General features: G+C 41.6%; 1 protein-coding gene across 1 annotated transcript; it reads right to left on the bottom strand.

Annotated features, from left to right (window-relative positions):
* Positions 1-342: 342 nt before the first annotated feature.
* Positions 343-16171, bottom strand: LOC104074102 (reelin-like; the record flags this gene model as incomplete). The annotated part of the gene is made up of 8 exons (XM_009574105.1): positions 343-1489; positions 6816-6821; positions 11818-11916; positions 12320-12517; positions 13545-13764; positions 14617-14774; positions 15118-15279; positions 16098-16171. Coding segments are annotated over 8 exons (1014 nt in total), but the record flags the coding sequence as incomplete, so codon positions are not given.
* Between the last annotated feature and the right edge of the window lie 1343 nt (positions 16172-17514).

Here is a 17514-nt window from a genome sequence, read left to right as displayed (position 1 = left end):
TTGTGTGCTGCACTGTAGTCCTCAGAGCTTAGAAATGCCGATTTGCACATTGCATATTGGGTTTGCAGATAAAGACAAGTGAGAGTGTGTATTGTTCTGTGTTCCCGTTCCATTGCTTTGTTCCTTGCACCAGGACCTGTTCCAACAACCATGTTATGTCCACAGGTGGGACTGGGAAGATCTCTTGGTTTGTGTTATTTGCAAAGTGCTGTTAAGTGTGATGTACTAAATATTAAAAAATACCATCGATGTTTGCATTAGAATCTAGGTATTTAGTAAAAGAATTTGGTTTATGATTTCATGTAAAGCCCGCATGGCTTGAAAAGTCTGACATCAGAATTGTTTGTTGACATTATTTTTATTGAAGCATGGATCTTTAGCTTGGTTCACCATAAAGTGAAGCATTTTATTTGTGATAATAGACAGTTTAGGGCTATAGGGGCATTATAACGTTGCTGGTGTAGATACAACTTTATCAGAAGATACAAACAGGACCCGCAATAGAAACAAACACCAAAGAGAACACGATGAAACGTTCACTGTTTACAAATCACTTCATTACTACAGACAGCAAATGGCAGTTACTGTAAGTAAATCAGTTGCAGAGAACTGACTACATTTAGACAGGGAATTGGGAACTTCTGTTTGGGGTTTCATCCACAACTCCTTAGTAGAAAAAAGTTTAATGTCAAGCATTCTTTTTTATCCACAAAACAATGCTAACCAACAGACATATCAAAGTATCAAAGAATAAGACCAAAGGATATCAACGCCTTTACAACTACTTTTGCAATTATCTTCTTGATTAGGTACTTTGATTTTTTTTTTTTTTAATACGTTTTGTCAGAAGGTAAATAGCCCAAAAATCAGCAGCAAAAATATTACAACAACAAAACAAGTAAATACAGTGCCAATGTGTCATGTTGTAGAAGAGAATACAAAGAGGACAAACAATGATAACTTAATCATATAAAATGACACAGAGCTGAAATACAGTGCACTTAAATACCTATGTGACAAAGAATGTTAAATTCTGTATTTAGTATGTAGGTTTTTTTTAAACATAAAATCTGAAGTCTTTGTGCTTAAACTTTTTTTCCTGTTAAACAGAATTAGTTGCTTACTTCCAATACTGCCACTGTAACTGATATTACAACAGATCACAATTTTCACAGACACATCAACATTAAAACATTTACCTATGAGAAAATAAGTCACTTCTCATTAGTTCACAGTGCGAAAAAGTGGTGTACACTCTGTCTTGAGAAAGGCTTTCAGTTATTCATCAAGCCAGTTGCAGAAAAGTCCTGATACCAGACACGGTGCTAGATTTAAAGAATGGAAAGCAACACATCACATGTTGGGAGGAAAAAAAATAAATTTCTCGTTTCTTCATGGATATCGTCTAAGTGACCTTCGTCTTCTGTTGTAGAAATGCCTGAGCCCATGTTGCCGTGAAAAATTCATCATGTAATTTTGTTTGCGAGTGCTGTTAAAATCAAAGGGTGGGAGGGAGAAAGAGAAGAGTGTCAGTTTTTATATGGAGTTTAAACTCTTTCGGAGCAGTGAGCTAGTGGGACAGATTCCTCTTTTTCCTTGCGTGACCTTTCAACCCTATGTATAGTGTTGTGTATTGCACCCTTTGTACAACAGCAAGGTACAAGGCAATTGAGAATCTGTCCCACTTTGCTTTTATTTACAATTCATTATCGTAGGGTAAGGTTAAGAGCTTTCAGCTAATGCAAACTTCTGCTGCCTAGGACCAGATTCACTAAAGCTATATGCACTTCATACCCTCTCAATATAGGGCATTTCTCTACCGTGGTTTTATACTCTAGTTATCCTTCTGTCTTAGATTATTAACTGCTTTACCTTGAGAACAGGAGAAAAGCTTTACGCCACTTCATTATCTTCCACTTTTACTATATAGGAAGTGAAGTGCAACACTTTTATGCAGACTTAACGTTTCCCTCCCCTATACATCTCCATCCAAAATTAAAGGAAGATATAGGAAATAAGCATCATCATGGGAGGAGACCAGGCAAGAGGCAGCCTGACTGCAGCCTAATTAAAGAAGGGACACTTGTTCGGAGGACCTACCTGGAGGACAAGACCCATCCCCGCTAACATAGGTTTCTACTTCTCCCGTTGAGGGAAGAAAGAACCATGAGAGGGCAGCAGTGGACAAGATGGCTGTCTGGGACTTCGGTACTTGAAACCCATCTAACTCCTAAGGGCCGGATCCCACCTTCAGTTTCCAAATTTCAGCAGCTTTGGAAATGGAGCTGTAACATCTGTGGTACATCCTCGTGAGTCTACTCATGGCACAAAACGGCACGTGCAGCACCACAGAGCCTCTGCATCCTACTGCCTCTGCTGTGGCAGGGGACTGCAGAACGGCCATACAGCTTCGTCTGGCTGTGCCTTGGTCCCTTTACATACATATCCATACCCCCGGTGCATACACACAAATACAGGTCTACATAAATCTACAGCCAAACTGTGTTCAGAATTACATGAGAATAAAAAGGTTTGGGTATTCTGTAGTTCTGATACAGAATGTGTCCTCTCAGACCTACTACTTGTAGAGCACTTGGCCAGCTGTATAGAGCAGCCAAGATGTGGCTGTAAGCAGGACAGTCACTCGTGCACACTGCACTGTAGAGTCCCAGCGTATGGGAAAGACCTTTTGATTGGAGTACTGCTTTTAAAAATAAAAATTGTATCACATACTGCAGCCAGACTCTAGATTTTAGAGCCACCTGAGAGCCCCTTTCTCCACATGGAAAAATAGCATACAAGATACTCCCATAGATGCAGTCAGAGGATGCAGTTTCTTTAAGAGATCGGAGCACAGCATTAACCATGCAGACCCCGAAGACAACTCCAACAGGCGTAAAGAGCTTCACCCGGGAGGAACTGCTGGTGACTGAGTGGCCAAATTTTCTTTTGGTCTCCAGGGGAAAGGAGCTGCAAAATCGCAGTGCAGTCTCAGGGTAATTTCTGACTCCCTCTCCTAATCCTCCCTGCCCACTTAGGACCTCGTTCTTTCTAGCTGTGTCTTGAAGTGGGAGAAGGATGCCTGGCCCGAGCGTCTCTATTCCAAGGGACCGAATGGAGCCTCCAAACCAAGAAGTCAATCAGATTTTAAAGGTGATCTGTGAAGTAAAGGTCTGCAGTCAGCATTACAGTCAACAAATCTCCCATTTGTGGGTGCAAGGCAGGTTTTCACTTGTGAGTTTTCTCTGTGAGTAAAAAGTAAATACTCGTACTGTAATCAGTCATACTTTCCTCTCTAGTGCATAAGTTTAATTTTAGTGAATGTGGCCCTTAGGAAAAAGAAATAATTGCATGCTTTGCAAAATACATATGATCCTCCAGAGGCAAAGATAGCTTTTGCTGTAGTATGATAACTTCATCTAAAAAAATCTGTATAACAAAATAACACCCTTTTCAACAGCTGATCTAGAACGTGATTGGCTAAATTGAATAAAAGCAGTTGTGTCAAAATCTAGGATATAAACCCCAAAGCAATTCCAAGTTGCTTCCGAACTAGTTTTCTGAGGCTTTGCAAATTTTTTCACCCAATTTTACAGAAAAATGACACTTCTTTTTTTTTGCCACTGGAATGTGCATACAAGAATGAAACAAAATCCAGCTCCTGGTGACAATGAATGCAAACAGATCTAGACTCAGCACAACTTTTGGTCCTCTCATAGTAAGGCAGTGCTCTAGAGCATTTGGCAATTAGGGGACAGGTTGATGTTTAAGGTTGACTTGTCCTGATTTCTGCAAGTGAAAAGGTCTGTGCTAATTTGTAAGAGTTTTGTGTGAGAGTGTGACAGCAGTGAGTCTATATAGTTTTAATGCCACTTTAATGCCACTTTGCTCAAGTGCAAAGAAGATCAGTCTTTATTCTGGTCCCCTACTCATCTCTGTGGAACATCACCCTCACTGCAATGCCAAGTGCCTCACTGAGGAAGGCGGAAGGGAAATCACGACCCTGAACGCGCTCCTGAAAGTGGCTGCCATTGGTCATGAGGCTTGAAGGAGGTCTTAATCTTGCCTTCCCTTTAATTCCCATTGCCTGGATAGTGAGTGGTTCCTTAGACACAGGGTCTTCAAGGTGATATCCCACCTCTCAGGAGAGCATCCTAACCATGAAGTGAGGATGGAGCACCTCTCTGCTGGGAGAAGACTGCTCTGCAGCCAAAATACAGGAGACAGGGGCCTGGGAGAAAGCACTACCCAACTCCAAGTGGCCTTACTCTAGGTACATGGGACCAAACAGAGCCTGTCAATGTGTTTGGCTGAAAAAATTGCTGTTTCTGGACCTGGTTAAATTTAGGACTGAGCTTGGCTGTGAGATCCTCAGCTTGGGCATGGCTTGGCAGCCAGGGCACATGCTGAGCTGCAGTTCTGGGCCTGGGGGTCTTCACGTTCCCCTGTCTCCCTGCTGCCTTTGGTCTGCTCACATTCAGCAACAGCTCGGCAGAGATTTTCAGGACCCATTTTGGACATTGCCAGGTATACCTGGCCTGTATTTCACTTCAAATGCCTAACCATTTTCTATCTGGCCTTAAAGTTGATGATGTTTAAAACATCGTTTAAAACAGTGAACAAAGGAAGGGGGAAAAAAAAAAGGAAAAGAAAGAATTGAAAAAAGGAACAAAGAAGGGGTTACCTAATAACTTACAAGAGATTTACTTATTTTTTAATTTTCTGTTTTGTTATTTTATAAGATGATCAAGATGTTACAAACAAAGAAAACATATATTCCCTATCTTACACTGAACACCAGAGCAGTGCAGTGTGTGAAAAATAAGAGAAATCTAAATTCCTGAGAACTAAATGCTTATTTTTTTTATTTGCACTGACATGGTTCAAACTTGTTCTCTCCAATGTCTGAGATGGGCTTTCCAACTACTGTTTGGATGCCAAAAACCCTTCATAAATAAAAACTTCATGCCTGCTATAGAAAATGGCATGATTTTAACTCTTGCTATAAGTCAATAGGTATACCATGTGTATTATAGTATCGTACTATATTGTATAGTATATATAGTCTGGTATCCACAAGATGAGAATAGGTCTATATTTATTTCTGTGAATTAATTTTATATATTGGTAGGAGGCAAGCACTGTATAATAGAGATCAATAGTGCTTTATACGATCACAATAAGAATTATATAGTTTACAGGAGTATTTATGCATTTCTTGCATTTGGTGGATTTAAGAATGCTTTCAATACTATTAATAACAAATTTAATTTGTATTTTTACAGACTGATAAAAGGCTTTACCATATTTTTTCTGTTGTTTTTTGTTTGGAGCACCCAAAATGTGCTAGACAGCATCAAGCTATATTAGGAATAGACCCCTCCTTCCATAGTGGAGGGTGTGGAGGGAACTTTTGTTTGGATATCAGTGGCAACCTGGAGGCTGCTTTGCAAGTGCAAGTGTTTAATGGACTATCAGCATCTGCTGAGCCTTCTGCCTTTTCTGTGCATTCACTGAACCACCAGTGAATCAGAAAAGTACAGATCCAAAACAGTTGTCTGTGTATTGCTCATGGAGCAAACAGCAAAAAAGCAATTAATAGGAGCAACTACTGCATAATCTGTTTGACAGTTTTGAATGCATTATTAAAAAATAAATAGAAGATAATACTGCTCCAATTTATGTAGGAAACCCTACAAATAACTGTCCAGTGAAGTCACTGGAATTATACTACTTAGATGAAAACAATATGCAGCCAATATAGAAGAACAAAATTCTGTCTAGGGCATGTTCAATAAATACCTACAATAAAGCAATTTATGAGAAGGAGTTGCTCTGGGTCTTTAGTCTTTAATAGAGCATTCTGGCTATTGCAGTTTGAACTACAAGTCTGCAATTTAAAATTTATGAAAATAGAACATAGACAAATGGAATGAAAAATATGCGGTAAAAATCCCCAGTATATGCTAATGTTGTTCATTATTTCTGTGTTTTTATTTTTAATTGACAAGGCACAATAGGAACCAAATAGAAACAAAAATATTTGGATAACAAAATGAATATGATATTGGATAACATGAACAAAGCCTTAGAAAACAGCAATGGCATGCCGCTCGGGACTAGGCTTGGGGTAAATTTTGAGGCTGAAGTACAAATGCTTTGTTAGGAGGGTACTATAATGAGAAAAGTGGTGTGCTCTGACTGAAGTCCTGATGGCTCATCTCAATGACAAATGTTCTTTGGCTCCAGTGAGGTCAAGGTTTGACCCCAGAGTTCAGTAGCTATGTTGGTTAGCGGTATCTATTAACTGTGACAGCGAAAACCAGCAGCATTACAAGAAACAAAAGAACTACCTGGGAGACCACTTGCTCTGTGTCTAAGGGCCATGCATGGCTATGCCACCATGCAGATTCACTGTCATACGCTACCTGGCTGTGGCTTCAGCTCTGTGGTCATTAATTATGGAAAAAAGGGGGAATTTCCCCTTGGAGCTGAGAGGTTGCCCATGCAACGCACTGGATGCCCTCCATTGGCAGGTCTCATTGCACCGCAGGAGAAGGAAAAGCCCTTCTCACCGCAGCCTCAGTGAAATTCCCACTGCGGTACAGGGTGAGCTGCTGAACATTTTCTACTAAGTTTAACTTCCCCCAATGCTCACTGGGGGGGGAGCTGCAGGATCAGGGCCCTCAGGAGCTACGTGGCACATCTCAGAGAGTACAAATGATTTTCCACTGACCCATCATTGACAAAACTGTGCAAGAACTGTAGCTGTAACAGCAACATATGTTTGATATTGATTCAGGGAAAGTACTTACCTTATTCTAGTGTAAAACCAATGACAGCAAACAATGAAATACAACACAAGTTAGAAAATGCCTTTCAATGCATGCAGCACTGTGATTAGTCATAAAACCCTGATGAGGTTTAGAGGCAATATAGGACTTTTCGTCTCTTTTGAAAATAAAAATTGAACAAATTATTTCCTGATATTTCAAATCAATGTTTATATTTTTATTTACTATAAAATTCAGCATGCACTTTTTAGAAACATCATAAAAATGTCATAAAAGCACAGACTGCATCATATTAAATTTGGCATAAATGTTGTGAATATTCAGATAATTACCTAATGTTTGAAGTATTTCTGTTCTTTATTATAAATATGTTGATACTTGAATTTAAGTGCATTTTTCAAATCATTGCTTTTTACTAAAAAAATGAAGCAAATGAAAATGCTTTTCCACATGAGCACTCTTTGTTAGAGCTACAATATATAATTTGTATTTTAATGTTGCAAAATAAGATAAACATTCTTTGCACCAAATGCAATGTAGGTTCTCACTAAATCATTTGTGCCAAAAATGTGAGTATATCTTGACAATGAAGAGCATGGAGTGATGGCCATGGAGGGATTCGTTCTGTTATCCAACAGTTAACCGTAAAATAGTAGGTGGGAGTAATATTTCTTGCAATCTTTGCACAACTCAAATTCCCTTGGATCACATTACGAGTTTTGGGGTGCAAAGAAAGCAACATCAGACCCTTTGTGTTCAGCTTATCATTGGCCTTTATTTCTCAATACCTTTGACCAGAATTGAGTTTATAAGAGGTCAGTAAGGGCCTGCCCGGTACACAAAGAAATGGCAGTTCCAAATGCACATGCAAAAAAGTGCGTGGTGTCTGTGCAGCAGACAGGCTGAGAGCTGTGCTTCGAGAAAAAACAATGTGCAAATGAAATGCTGGGTTGGACATGGGCTCTTCTTAGGGCAGAAGTACAGGGGCACCGAAAAGCACTCTTTCTTAAGTCTGGGATAAAATACTCTTTCATCCTAAGAAGAGCCACTTGTGAGAGTTGTGCCCAAAGCTTTCTTTACGAATGGAGAGAAAAAATGCTGCACTAATGAGGAATAATCGGCACTAGCTTTAAAAGAAACTGGACAACTTCATAACTAATATCCTCTCTCCACCACAGGATAGACATCAGCCATTGTTAAAATAAGTTGGCGAGCGGTTAGTTGGCAAGACCAATTAAATGTATAACGTATTCAAAGCAGGTATTGCATTTCACCTGTTCGAAAGAAGTGCTCGGTTTGAGCACCATTTGCAGCTGCATTGCAGCCTTAACCATACTGCTTTTTAATGAGTGATTCAAATCATTCAGAAGTGGAATGACTCTAAGTAACATACAAAAGCACCCGTCTTTGGCCTTTCTTATCACTGTCGGGTATTTTGCATGCACGTATTATCTGCAGGTTAATTTTTTCCCCCCAGCAAACTATTTGGGAGCAGAAAGGAAACAAAGAAACTGCATTCTGAAAATGTGTTTGCTGGTAAGAGGATGATGGCCCTTGACTCAGAAATCAGTTAGACTGAACAGGCTGTCATGACCCTGGCTGTGCATCAGCTGTAAGCGGTATCTGCGCTACGACTTGGCAGCTGGGCTGGTGACAGAATTAATTTCAAATCTTTGGATTGCTGAGAAGAGTTGAGCCATGAAAGCAGGTATTCACAGGTTTCTCCCTGGGATCAGCACTGTAAGGAGGAGCAGGGACATCCCCCCTGTTGGATGGGAAATAAAATCAAGAAAGTCCTTGGTTGTGCTACCTCCCTACAGAGCAGCTCTGCCTGCAGGCAGGTGCTTTCCCTGCTTGCCCTCTTACTCCAGCCCTTAGTCTGCTCAAGGAGAGCATGGCTCACTTGCCCAGGGGCTGAGGAAAAGCTGGCACAGCACCTAGGTGTGCACCTGGGGGTGCAGGCAACCAAGCCAACACCTACGGCATTATCAGGATTCTTTGTCAGCCCACAGGGTAGTGGAGGAAACACAAGACAAGGTGTTTGGAAAGCCAGGAATTTCTTTACGTCCCAAACCACACCTTGTAGTATAGGTCGGCTTCTTGCTGTAACACCTCACTGGCGAGAGGCTTGCCTGCTGCGGCAATGTGGGTACACAGATCACAAACAAACATGAAAATCTAGGCCTTAAACCAGGGCCATAATTTTGATGGGGATAATTTTGATGGTGCCCAGAGAGGTGTATGGAGTCTCGTTCAGGTGGGTGACGGAGTGCAGGGTTATAAGAGGACCAAGCACAGACTGCGTTAGACACGGACCATCAACAGGTCCTTTAGCCAGGGATGTTCATGGCTTTCTGAGAGAAGGTCAGATTGCTAGCAGGAATTACTTCCAATTCGGGAGGCACAGATTCCTAAGGTATCCCAGCTTTGGGATGAATAAGCCAGGCAGAAGCCTACTGGCTCTCCAATGACTCCCTATAGAATTAATGGGAAGAGGTAATGCCAGCACCGTGGTGAATGGTTTTAGTTCAGGCCATGCCTCTCTGCAGCCATGCCAGAGAGCCCTGGGGTGGCTGTCTCCCACAGAGCTCTCTGGCAATCTCGATGGAGGGGCAGAGCACCCGAGGGACACTGCCTCCTCGCCTCTCGCTGGAGAGCTGCCCGGGCGAGGTGGCTTGCTCTCCCCAGTTTCTGTGCTCTTCATTGGAAAATGAAGGAATACTAAGAATTAAAGCTAAGTCCTAACCCTAGTGTTCATGGTATGAATCCCCGGTGTGTGCAGGATCATCCAGGCTTACTGCTAACAGACTGATCCAGGCTCCCTTCTGTATGCCTGGAAGCACTCCGGGGAGGTGACCGAGTGTCTTCATCATTTTACAGGTGAAGAAAGCGAAGTGCTGGGGCGCAAAGGGGCCAGTGTGAGGTGGCAGAGTGAAACAGCAGAGCTAAAGGAAAACCCAGGTGGGAGTATCTATTGACAAGCAACAGTGTGCTTCCCTTCAGAAAGCCTTCCAAAGGCTTTATCTAACCCTTTGTGGGTTACTTGCAAATTAAATTTAAGAGGCCTACAGAATGTTTTGATGAATTGGAAGGTGCAGATAGAACTTAAGCAAAACAGAGGGGTCAAAACCACCTGTCAGGTCTGAGCACATGCCGGCATATAAACCAGATGCACCACAGCATGTAATTCTGCCTTTCCTGAGAGCAGCATGTCTCACGTGTTGTAGTTAGCAGGGGCTGGAACTCCACATCTGGCCTTTGGGAAATAGCTGCCATGGCACGGCATTTCACAGTGCTTGGTAAGGGAGAAATCTGTCTTCCTCTGTGGGTTGTACCAGGTGTCACTTGAACAGAATGGAAACTCTCTCGCTCTAGCCTGATATTTTGGCCAATATTCAGAAGAGCCTTAAAGCTCTGTAACAGGAGAAAAAGAGGAGAAGGGAGAAGGCACTGTCTGCCCATCGGGTTCCTTCTCTAGGCAAGGTGTGATTACTTGCTATAGCATTTCTATTGCTGTCTCCATTCTAGTATAACATATCTCATATGACTGATTTGTCACCACTCAACTAGTGTGTCTAGTCTAAAACCTGGCAGATCTCTTTGTCAAGGAAGTTCTCCAGAATTCAGCCTAAGAATCACTTTTAAAAGATCTGTCCTATTCCTACTTATACTCTCAAATTCAATGCTCTGATTGATGGATAGTATTATGCTCTATTTTTTTTTCCCCATCTGATTTTTTCCTTTTTTTTTTTTTTAATTGCAAAGCAGAAATACATGGGAATATTTCAGAACTACCGGTTCCTTTTTCTGTGGTTTTCTAAACACCTTGAACCTCCTGCATGTTCATGCTCTTTCATATCTTTCCTGATGCAGCATCAGACAGCCATTGATTAACTAAGCCAGGAATCACATCCGTCCCTCTGTTCCTTCAAGCTTTAAGCTTAATGTTATGGAAGCAGAGCCCAGCAAGGTGTGTAAAAGCAGCAGAGCGTGTACAGTTACTCAGTGTTGGGACCAATTTGGTTTGGGGTTGATATGAGTGCCATGCAAGCTGGTGCTTCTCAGTGGAAAGAAGAACAGGGCTAACTAGCAATCAGATAATTCACTTTGCTACTGTTACAAAACATTACTTGCAGTGTCTCTGCTAATTCAGAAACCTCATGGTTATAATTACACAGTCTGGAGGTTATCCAAGCCTAATTTCTTCATTGCTGTTTTTTAAATTGTTCAATAAAAGGAATGTTTGAACCTATCTATGGAGCAGGCACGCCTCTCTCTGCCAACCACTGTCAGCGATGAGTTCCCGCCCGTGAAGCCACTAGCATTTCACTTCTACTGGAACTAAATTGTTAGAGAAAAAGCAGGTCATCTCTTCATGACGTAACACAGGAAAAACGGGTTAGCTGCCAGCGAAACCCATCTCAAGAATGGGAGAATCAGAAGGGTGCAGACACTTTACTTGGTAAAATCTTGACAAGGGGATGAATATAGAGCTCAGACCATAGGAACCTGATATAGTGAACCCTGTTTCTGAACAGTATCCTTCTTACTAAAAAAAGGAAATGAATAAGGCATTAGTTGCTAACACAAATTTTTCAGAGGCACAACAACATTACTTTGTGCAAAGAGCAATACAGCAGAGTCTTTTGTATCTTTGAAAGGATATAAATCAGCCTTACATGGCAGCACAGTGTTGAACAGAAATATCCTTTCTTATGTCCCAGCACAATATATTTTGCAGGCATTGCTGCATTACAGGACCACACCAATACCCGGTGATGATAAAGCCCCGCTTTCCCTCCTGTGTTTTTCCACGATGCACAACACATACCCCTGCTGTGCACTTATTTCGTGGCCGTCTTAACTGCTGACGGTTGCAATCAGGGCAGAGCATTAGCAAAGACTAGTTCTCAAAGGTTTCCTTGGGCCACAACATTTCTTACTGAGCTTAACACTCATGCCATGCTGGAGGAATTTCAGTGCTTTCTGAGATGGGGTGGGATGAGGTGAAGCTGATACTCACAGGACGACTTCTACGTGGTCCAAAGCCCACTGATCATGACCTGTTCCGTTGTGACGGGGCTGCCACCAGCGCAGTAAGACTCCTTTCATTCGTGCCTCCCTGTCGTAACAAACCCAAGAGCCTGTGAGAGCTCCAGACTATTGGTGGTTTGCACATCACTGTCTACCCCCCAACAGGAACTGAGAGCAAAGTCAAAGCGTTATTTCTACATCACTGAACATCAGCACACCGTACGTGCAAAACATTTAATGGTGCAAAATGCACACAGATGAAGAGGAATTTTTTTCCCCCTCATATCTTTAAAACAAGTATTCTGTTTTTCTTTCAAGTATATTGATAAACACTAGGCTGGAATTTCTTAATCAGCCTTGCCCTTAAGTTTTCTTCTTTGTTTATCCTCTCATCAACCTTTTTTCTTGCACAGTGATGCAAAGATAGATTCTTTCTTAGCAGAAATACATCTTGTGAACTTAGAGGTAATGAAATGTGACTGGGTACTCACAGCGGAACATTATAAGACACTCTTTGGGCTTGTATAAAGTCCTTTGGCTGATGCTGTGCAATTACTTGCCATGTAATTCCATTATTTACACTGTATTGGAGGAGCACTGCCTTGTCTACAGTGTTAGGATCACTCAGATTGGTATTGCAACTGTCTGTTTGTGATATACTTCCAATTTGCAAAACAAACATGATTTTGCTGTAAAAGACAGAGAGAAAAGGTATTTTCAATATGCAAAAAGTATTCAAACAGGAACAATAACATTTCCTGGTTTATTGCAGTTACCTTATTAAAACTTTGAGCATCCTCAAGAATCAGTACTTTCAACATGCAAAATAAACTGTTCTCACATCTCTAAAACACAGCTCTCCTTTCAAAGTAATAGTTTAATATGTATAACATATTGCCATATAGTTGGAGGCAATAGATCCAATTTTACAGTGTAAATATCTGCACAAAACTGAGATACATAAACAATATAAACATGCAAATGAGTGTATGAAAAGCTAAAAAAGGGAGAATAAAGGTTGAATATAATAAAGCGTGTAAAAGATATCATATTCTACCTGGGTGTTTGAATAAGAAAGGAAGAGCCTGATTTATATCTAGCCCATTTGCCAATTCATCCCATTTCTAATCTTGCTTTAGACAACTAAATACAAACCAGTCCAGAAAGCTGTCACTCTGTTAAGAGCCAGCACAGGCTGGTTGCATTTGTTTTTCCATGGCCAAAGAGGCTCAATAGATAAAAAAGATACGCCTGTTCATTGCCAGGTGAATATAATACTATTTGACAACTGAAATGGGAAAATGAGTCCGTAATTACTAACAGCATCTTTAGTCATGACCGTCGTGGAGGCACATACAAACACAGGATTTGTCTTATCAGATCAGGCACTGGGCCAGGCAGTCTGGTGTCCAGTCTTTGCCAACGGCTTCATTGTCAGTGCTGGCTTAGTAGGCAGTGCTCTGTTGGGCATGACGAAAACATCTGACCTTTTCATCTGACATCGCTTCCTCCTCACTCTCCATCTCCCAAATGGAAATCACAGAGCATTTTGCCAACCCTAATGTTTATCTGCCAGCCACATCTGACTGCATGGTAGAGCCAGGTCAGTCCAACCTCATGAATACTGGCCCACATGACTGCACATACATATGAAGAGTATGAAGAGTTTCCTTTCTCATGAGCTGTCTAAAGAGCATTTTAGGCTCAAAGTATTACCTTGCTCGGGTGAGATCCAGAGGCTTTGTCACAGCTTGTCGTATCTGACATCCATTAAAATACAGCGAATCTCCGTGGGCGTAGGGTGCCAGCTGTCCGCATCCATTCCCTATCACTCCCCCCTGAATGGTTTCCCAGTTTATTTCAGTGACTCTTTCAGATTCAAAATTATCTTTAATATAACTGGGGAGGTCATGGCTAAAAACAGAGCAGTCATCACCTAGAAATGACACGGTGAAATTATAGAACACACAAAAATGAGAAAATTGAGTTACAGTTCATTGTAATTCTATTCAAGGTTGTGGCCCAATATACGGTGTGACTACAGGCTGAATATATTTCAGCAGATCCATTAATAATATGCACAATGCTGTACAGCATTCATTTTTAGAAAATTGAGGCTGTCTTATTTTTTACAGCAGTATAACTTCAAGAACTGTAATACAGTTTCTCTTATTTTGCATGGATGCCAATATGAGAAACCTCAAATTGCCAGTTGAAGGGAAATGCGTCTAAAACAGGGGAGGGATCTGATCTTGTGAAGTTATGAGACTATGTCCTGGAAGACATTAAACACTGGCTCCACTCCCCCAAAGCACTTATAATTTAACGAGGGCACTCCAGTACCATTAGGCATGTGCTTAGCTGCATTGCAGGATTAGAGCAGAGCACTCTGTCCTGATGGGGCACAGAACTGAGTCCCTCACAGGGGCCAGTCACCAACATCTGATCCCATGGACACATCCCCTGGGAGTGGGTGCACCCTTGGAAGGAGTACAGGGGTGGAAGCCATTTCTGGGTAAGCAGGTAGCCATGTTCTGCCTTCAATGAAGGCTGAATGGGCTTTACATGCAGTGCCAGACAGCAGAGACTACTGATTCAATCCAGAAAGAGCAGAGGGAGAGAAGAGCTGTTATTTGCAGCTCTGTCAAATTATTAATTTATAAGCTGTTACTCAAGCATTCCAGTGATGAATTTAGACATGTTACATCACTCTGTCTTTATCTTTGTCTAATCTTGAGCTAGATTAGACTGCAGCAGATGTATAAGAAAGAAATTGAAGAAATTAAACCTTGGTATCCTTCATCACAAATGCAAATGGCTCCAGTCGTGCAATATCCGTGACCGCTGCAGAGCTTAGGGCACGATTCCCCGATGTACACGTGGTCGATTGCCCAGCTTTGCTTCTCTAGTTCCTCTCCCTTCTGAATCCACCTGAACTGAGTTGCACTGCAAATATCAAAATCCAAACACCATATTATGACGTCTAGCAATTAAACACATCTGTACAGCAATGTTCAAATATGCCAGCAATAGATGTAATGAAAAATGTGGTATGAAGGGGTTGTGACTTCAATAACTGGAAAGATCCACCCTGAATGGGTGGCTGTACGTCATTGGCAGTAGCCACTTCTATTAACAAAAAGCTTCCTGAAAAACATTAATTATGTATCAGATCTAAATCCAACAATAAAGAAGCATTTTTAATTTGCCAGTTGTTCCAAGCGAACAGTGCCAGCAAGACAGCTGACTTTTTATAGGCCCACAGTGACCTGACCTTTCAGTAACCTACCTGGAGGAGACATGATCAGGCAGCTGGATAGTTATTCTTCTCCACATGGAGCTGTTGACAGAGTTATAGATGGTAGCTTCATGGAATTGAAATGGGGAGCAGCCGATGCTATTAGATGAGGAAGGAAGACAGTGTGTCTGGACGAGCTGCCATGAGTCTGTCCTGTAGGAAACAAAAAAAAAAAGTTTTAGAACAACTGAAAGAATAATGAAAGGGAAACAGGTAATTTCTAAGGGTCATAGGCATTGCCTGTCTTACTAAACAAACCCAAGAGACCGTCAGCAATAGTTTCCATGCTCTGTAGCTACAGATAGACAAGAGGTGAGAGGCTGAAACGCAGTGCAGCTAGGGAGGACTTTCCAGCACCAGGTTTGAGTGCTGTGAAACTCTTGGTGGTGGTACAGACAGCAGAGTCCAACCCAGAGCTCCTCTGGGCTGGTGTGACAGAAGGATTTATTTAGGAGTCTGCTCCTTAGTCTCTCTCTTACAGTGTTCAGAAAAGAGTCCGACAGAATTTGCTCCATGTTCACCCACAGTCATTTGAGCACAGAATATACCTTCGCTTTTACGAATTATAATGCGCTACTATACTGCAGCTCAGGAGACAGTGTTATTAATTGTTTGCCAGTTAAAGTCCAAACCGGAATTAAGTAACCTCCACTTCATTACAGCTTGGTCCTAAATATATAGTCCTGTATCATACTAAGACAACAATTTCCTGTGAATGTGGTTTTCTGCGAGCACGTTTTTAACAGGAGCATACTCATGACTGTAACAGCAAGCTCAATGCCATGAATCTGTCAACACCTGGGACAAATTATAAAGAGAATTTACGGGAGTTATGTAGACAAATCCCAGTGCTTGCAAACGGGCTTTGTTCAGATCCTGTTACAAGATGAATATCAAAGTAATTGCTTTAATAAATAAAAGCTTTCTAGGTTTTTTTTTTTTTTAGGTCTATGTATTCTGCTCTCATTTACCTGGCATCCTTCGTATACTCCAGCATCACAGAGTGGAGGTCCCCACAAGAAGTTGCCTCACAGCCAACCACGATCTATAGCACAAATAAAATCGGCTGCTGTAACAAGTCAGGTAGACATCTAATGTGATATATAACGAAGTCTTGCTCTCATTTTTTTTCTTTACAGGGTGTATTAGAGAGATTGCCAACTTAGATCTTGGACAATTAAATATCTAAACAAACATTGTTTCTGAAATATACAGATGTGGTAGCTCCTTGGAATTTCGGAAAGTGAAGTACCTGACTATGTATTAATTACCTATGAAATTTATAACTTGTAATGATAAAAATGTGGAAATAAAATTGAAATCAATCCAATTTACGAACAGAATTATTCTGAATATTTTAAACAATAAATATATTTGTGTCATGTTAAGAGTGGAAAGATTACAGTACCTAATGTACAGTACTGAATAGATAATAGAATTCTAAAATTGAAGAGTTTCAAAACCAAATGCATTAGAGCCATGCAGCCATGCACTAGAGCCGAGTTCCTAGTTTAGAAATAAAATCTTTGCTGTGACTTTGCTGTGAAAAAGGAGGAGACAGTAGAAAAAAACCCTTTGCAATGAGTCCTTAGTAATACAAACTATTAAATGCTGATTGCTGTGAAAAAGGAGGAGACAGTAGAAAAAAACCCTTTGCAATGAGTCCTTAGTAATACAAACTATTAAATGCTGAATTATGGTGGGGGTCTGCTACAGGCCACCCGACCGAGCGGATGAGGCCCTCTATAGACAGATAGGAGCAGCCTCACATTCACAAGCCCTGGTCCTCATGGGGGACTTCAACAACCCCGATATCTGTTGGAGGGACAACACAGCAGGTCATAAGCAATCCGAGAGGTTCCTGGAATGCATTGATGATAACTTCCTTCTCCAAGTGGTAGAGGAGCCAACGAGGAGAGGTGCTATGCTGGACTTTGTTCTCACCAACAAGGAGGGGCTGGTGGGGAATGTGAAGCTCGAGGGCAGCCTTGGCTGCAGTGACCGTGAAATGGTGTAGTTCAAGATCCTTAGGGCACCGAGGAGGGCGTGCAGCAAGCTCACTACCCTGGACTTCAGGAGAGCAGACTTTGGCTTCTTCAGGCATCTGCTTGGTAGAGTACCATGGGATAAAGCCTTGGAGGGAAGAGGGCCCCAAGAAAGCTGGTGAATATTCAAGGATCACCTCCTCCAAGCTCAGGAGTGATGCATCCCAACAAAGAGGAAGTCAGGCAAAAACGCCAGGAGGCCTGCATGGATGAACAAGGAGCTCCGGGATACACTCAAACACAAAAAGGAAGCCTACAGAGGGTGGAAGCAAGGACAGGTAGCCTGAGAGGAATACGAAGAAATTGTCCGAGCTGCCAGGGGTCAGGTTAGGAAAGCTAAAGC

Source organism: Fulmarus glacialis, unplaced genomic scaffold (assembly GCF_000690835.1).
Source record: "Fulmarus glacialis isolate BGI_N327 unplaced genomic scaffold, ASM69083v1 scaffold49363, whole genome shotgun sequence".
NCBI classification, from domain to species: Eukaryota; Metazoa; Chordata; class Aves; order Procellariiformes; family Procellariidae; genus Fulmarus; species Fulmarus glacialis.
This window is presented reverse-complemented; position numbering and strand designations above follow the sequence as displayed.